Source organism: Sinocyclocheilus anshuiensis, unplaced genomic scaffold (assembly GCF_001515605.1).
Source record: "Sinocyclocheilus anshuiensis isolate Anshui unplaced genomic scaffold, SAMN03320099.WGS_v1.1 scaffold873, whole genome shotgun sequence".
Lineage (NCBI taxonomy): Eukaryota > Metazoa > Chordata > Actinopteri > Cypriniformes > Cyprinidae > Sinocyclocheilus > Sinocyclocheilus anshuiensis.
In genome coordinates, this window is record NW_015557103.1 from 399894 (window position 1) to 405008 (window position 5115).

The 5115-nt window shown below is 35.0% G+C and overlaps 1 protein-coding gene across 2 annotated transcripts in view; it reads right to left on the minus strand.

Moving 5' to 3' along the window:
* Positions 1-5115, minus strand: part of LOC107677621 (arf-GAP with GTPase, ANK repeat and PH domain-containing protein 1-like) — a 155203-nt gene that overhangs the window by 81301 nt on the left and 68787 nt on the right. For both annotated transcript variants that reach the window (XM_016472578.1, XM_016472577.1), the window contains 3 exons: positions 4880-4965; positions 3298-3439; positions 2153-2287 (listed from right to left, as the gene is read on the minus strand). In XM_016472578.1, coding sequence (XP_016328064.1) covers positions 2153-2287; positions 3298-3439; positions 4880-4965 — 363 coding nt within the window. The remainder of the gene's footprint in view (positions 1-2152; positions 2288-3297; positions 3440-4879; positions 4966-5115) is intronic.

The window sequence follows — 5115 nt, forward strand, 5'->3', positions numbered from 1 at the left end:
ATGATGTTTATAGTGAATGCCCCTATAAATGGTCTTATTTTTACGATTAAGTTTTAATCCAAATGTTTCATGTGCTAAGTGAGTGAACATCAAAGATCACACAACAGAATTGCGCGCGCGCTCTCTCTCTCTCTCTCTCTCCCTACCGTTAAGTAACTTGTGCATTGTTTTACTTACTTGTTTTTGACATATCCGACCGAACTACAAACTTTCCAGTGATGTCTGTGAGAAAGATATATTCACTTGACAAGCTCGCGCATCTGCGCCGCCGCGCGCTCAATCCACTCAGCGTGATTTGTTTATCAGCTCGCGCACATCAGCTATACAGGCGTTAATACCGAATGTTTAACATTATATTCATTGCATACATATACTTCGTAGTAGACATCCTTAACTCCTTTCTGCTGTCTGTTGTCAGTGTTTTTTTGTTTGAATATGGCGCTTAACTCATGCTGTGTGGTATCGGCGTTTGGTATCGGGGCATTTTAACAAGTATGAGTACGAGTACAGGAGACCAGTATCGGGCCCGATACCAGTATCGGTGCATCCCTAATATATAGATAGATATAGATCAAATAAATGGTATGCATATAAGAAAAAACAAACAAAAAAAATTTATAAAAATGACCAACCCCAAACTTTTAAATGGTAGTGTAGTATATGGTAAATAGTATAGTAAATGGTTGTATAAATAATACGGTTAACACTAAAATTTGTGTAAACAATTTGAAAATTGAATTAGGTTTTTTTTTCCCCCAGGTCCAGGCTTTTTAAAATGGATGAGAAAGATAGAAAGAATGGGAGGAAATGTGCTCCACCAAGAAGGAAACATAATACATTGCCGTCAAAGTCCAATAAAAGTATAAACAGTGTAAATCAAAATATCTCATGTTCTCTTCTCTAGTCTTTTTTTTACCTTTACCTTTATCTATTATCAATGTTAAAAACAGTTGTTGTGCTTAATATTTTTATGAAAATGGTGATACATTTTCTCAGAATTCTTCGATGAATGGAAAGTAATAAAACAAAACAAAAAAAACAAGTACTTTTATATAAAAATGTAAATTTCGATAGTCACTTTATTCTTCTTCTTTTTCAAAATAAATACATTTAAAAAAAATGACTGACCCCAAACTTTCGACACATTCATCGTTCATTCATAACACGGGAAACAGTTTACTGTTTAATGTGGTGAATTTTTTTATAAAGTAACATATATGCTGGCTATAGTGATGATACATCAAAAGGGAATTCATTTCTTGGGGATTTCTTGGGAGTTTTAGTGGGATTTCAACATACTTTTCCTTTTTTTAACTACACGTGTGTATTATAACTTTATGGTACTAACAGTTTACACAATATGCACTCGAAAACACTTGAAAGATATTTAAGCCACAAAGCACTTGCCAGGAGCATAAATATAAATGTCTTGCTAAACCTCACAGTTTGATAATAAACAGCACAAATGGCACATCAAATCTGTCAAAACATACTATGAACACAATTCCAATTTCCTAACAAGGAAAAATGTCCTCCAATGCTTTTCCGAATAATCAAATCTTCTGAAATGAGTCCCATTTCTTACCATCTTGTGCCCCCTAGTGGAGCACAGGTCTCAAAGGCTGCTAACAACTTCTTCCTCACTCTATCTCTGCTAGATTATAGTGTTTTTACTCATTTTAACAGCAAGTACGCAACACTACACCTGACACGGTTAATGAAGCTCGTGAAATCTTACTTCTCAAAGTGTCCTAGCAAAATCCAGCACACAGAACAACACGGCTATCTCTATACCTCACAGAGCCACGCAAGGCAAGATGGGCCATTTAGCTTGTAATTATGAGCTGATTAAGCCAGATTGGGTCGGCTATTCAACAGCAAAGTCACCTTGCACTTTCTGCCTCCTGTTCCTTATGCTGTATCCTACATAATGCGAAAGTAACAGTTATAAGTTATATGAATCTAATCTAACAGCGGTGACATACAATTGACACATCCGGGAAGAATGTTAGATTTAAACCACCACTGATGACCTTGTGTTTGTTTAGGTGTTTAAACACAACTTTGCCAGTAAATTCAAAGTCTTTTTTTTTTGCAGCAAAAATATAAAGCTTACACTTTAAACTACTTAGGACAGTACGAAAAGACTCACCATCCTGGAAGACGCGCTCCACGTTGAGGCCATAGGTAGCACAGGTCTCATAATATGTGCACCTCTTCAGGTCGTTGGACAGTTTGCGAGCGCGGGTGTCATCGATGACACGGGGGTTGGCTGCACTGATTGCATCTGTGAATGGTCAGGACGAGACAAAGAAATTTGAAACTAAAACTGGTCAGAATAAAAACAGACAAATAATTAATGTTTTAAAAACATCATTAAATCAAATGAAAGAGGCTTCAAATTCATCAAAAAACTTCTGGACATATTCAAGAACAAAGGAACAAGTAGATGAGCTTTAGCTCTAATCTTCCATTAATTAGAGTGTGGCACCCCCTAGTGATCATATAACGAAAACACAAGTAGTATGAATGTTGTGTTTTTTTCTTGTGTTATTTAACAAATATATATCTGCATTTGAAAGTTTGGCGTCCGTTTTTTTTTTTTAAGAAATTAATACTTTTGCATTAAATTGATCAAAAGTGACAGTAAAGGCATTTATAATGTTACAAAATATTTTATTTGAACTTTCTATTTAACAAAGAATCGTGAAAATGTATCACGGTTTCCACGGAAATAGCAATTTGAGCAGCCGATCAGAATATTAGAGTGATTTCTTAAGGATCATGTGAAATCGAAGGCTGGAGTAATTCAGCTGATTCAAAAAATTCAGCTGTTGCCATGACTGGAAAAAAATTACATTTTAAAATATATTAAAATAGAAAACAGTTATTTAAAATTGTAATATTATTTTAGAATGTTACTGTTTTTACAGAATCTTTATTTATCTCTTTATTCATAAATCAAATAAATGCAGTCTCGGTAGCATTACAGACTTCAAAAAAAATTACCGACCCCAAACTTTTCAACAGTAGTGTATATATAAAAAAAGATCGATAAATAATGCTTGCCCACACAGGGCAACACATAATTAAACTTAATTATAAACTGATCAACGCATAATTAAAAACTGATCAACAATCTCTGAAACATGTAAGGAATTTGAGTCTAGTAGTCAAACTGTATTCTTTTCAATTTGTTGCCAAGCCACTGAAGAATATGGCCTTGAATTTTGAGTGTGAGTTGCTGTCATATGATATATCCAGGCTTTTTGTTTTTTTTTTCTCTGCAAGACTCACCCTGAGTTCCCACAAGCACCAGGGGCACCTCTGCTGTGTTGCGGTAGTTGGCCATACGACTATAGTAGTGGTACACCGTCTGAAAGCTGATCTCATCTTCCAGACTGAACACAAATATCACCGCATCCACCCACAACGCAAACTAAGAAAGAATGATTGAGAGAGTGGGAAAAATTTAGAAAGTGAGAGAGAAACATCATTCAAAAAACATTATGCTTTTTTGTTTAAAATAGGCTAAACATATTTCATAGATCCTTATATTTCATCATTTTCCACTCCCTATTCCCTATAATGCGATTATTGTGAATGTGAGCTTGTGCACTAGCAAGGGCTTTGAACCACTACATATTGGGACACTGATGACTCAATTAGCTGTGTTATGATTTTAAAGTCGTGCATTAAAACACAGGAGGTATTTATCAGTTATCATCAACATTCCCATTATGCATCTTAGTTGTAGCTGTCCAAAAAATACAGTGTTAATGAAATATTGAAAATGTGCTTGTCCTGAAGAAAAAAAAAAAAGTGTATACGGTATACATTATATATTATTACATTTATTATGACCAAAACACTCCTACAATATAAATATTAGCACCTCAGTAAAATAAAAAACGAAGTAAAATAAATAGGTGGGGTGTTCTTATAACTATACATAATTCACGTTTTGTTTTTTGTTGAACATTTTGCAGGATTGTTTCTCTTTCATTAGACATGAAAATAATACAGTCTTACTTTTTAAAGACAGAATATTTTTTATCTTCATACATTTTTCATACTTTTTGAGACTTAAGAAACCATTGACAACATTACAGGTAAGTGAATATATATGGAACAACCAATGCTCGCAGGATTTATATGGTTAATTCTGGGAATTTCCATAATAAGTGCACTGAAACAGTTCTGAGAGCACTAGAAATGACTGACTCCCTGCTCAGTGCACTTACTGAACTAGGAAACAGATTGAGACACCATAAAATTCATATTTCATAGACCATGAGAAAGAGGCACATGAGACTTCCTGTTTGCATTTTATGACTAACAGAGAATCAGTTTGTCTAAATAAATGTTATCAACCTCATGTAAACCCTATTACATCATGGTTTCCACTCAGCCGCTTTGTTAAACAAAATTAATATATTGTTATAGCTACGCCATCCAGAGTTGAGACTAATAAAGCCCCGTTCACACCAAGAACGATAACTATAAAGATAACGATATTAGCGTCCACACCAGCGAACGATATCGTCTGTTTATTCTAAGCTCACGTGCGTCTGCCGCATTAAATTCTTGAGCTCGTTACAACAGGATGGATTCTGATTGGCTGTCAGTGTTTTATCTTTCATCAGCTGGAAAAAAGTCGTTTTGAAAGTGATCACAACGATATCGTTCCTCTGTATCGTTATAGTTGTGGTGTGAACTCTGCTATTCTTTAATATTGAGAACGATTTTTAGAACTATATCTTTATCGTTATCTTTATAGTTATCGTGCTCTGGTGTGAACGGGCCTTAAGGCACAGCATTGTGAATCAGAACATCCTCTGTAAGGAAAACACATTGTATTTGTGGCTGTACTACCTACCTGAGCCTCCGGAGGTCCCCCTTCATCCCTGATTAGGAGGAGGAAACTTTGTCCATCCACTACAATCTCCTTTTTAAAACGTCCTCCTGTCCAACAAAAGAAGCCAATCAATTTAAATAAATAGTCTGATGATTCTAATACATTCACTACTTCTAAAATGAGATGATTGGTGGCCTGTTGATTGAAATGGAAATGGAGAAGGGCATGTGTATCACTTCGTTATTTTCTAATTATTT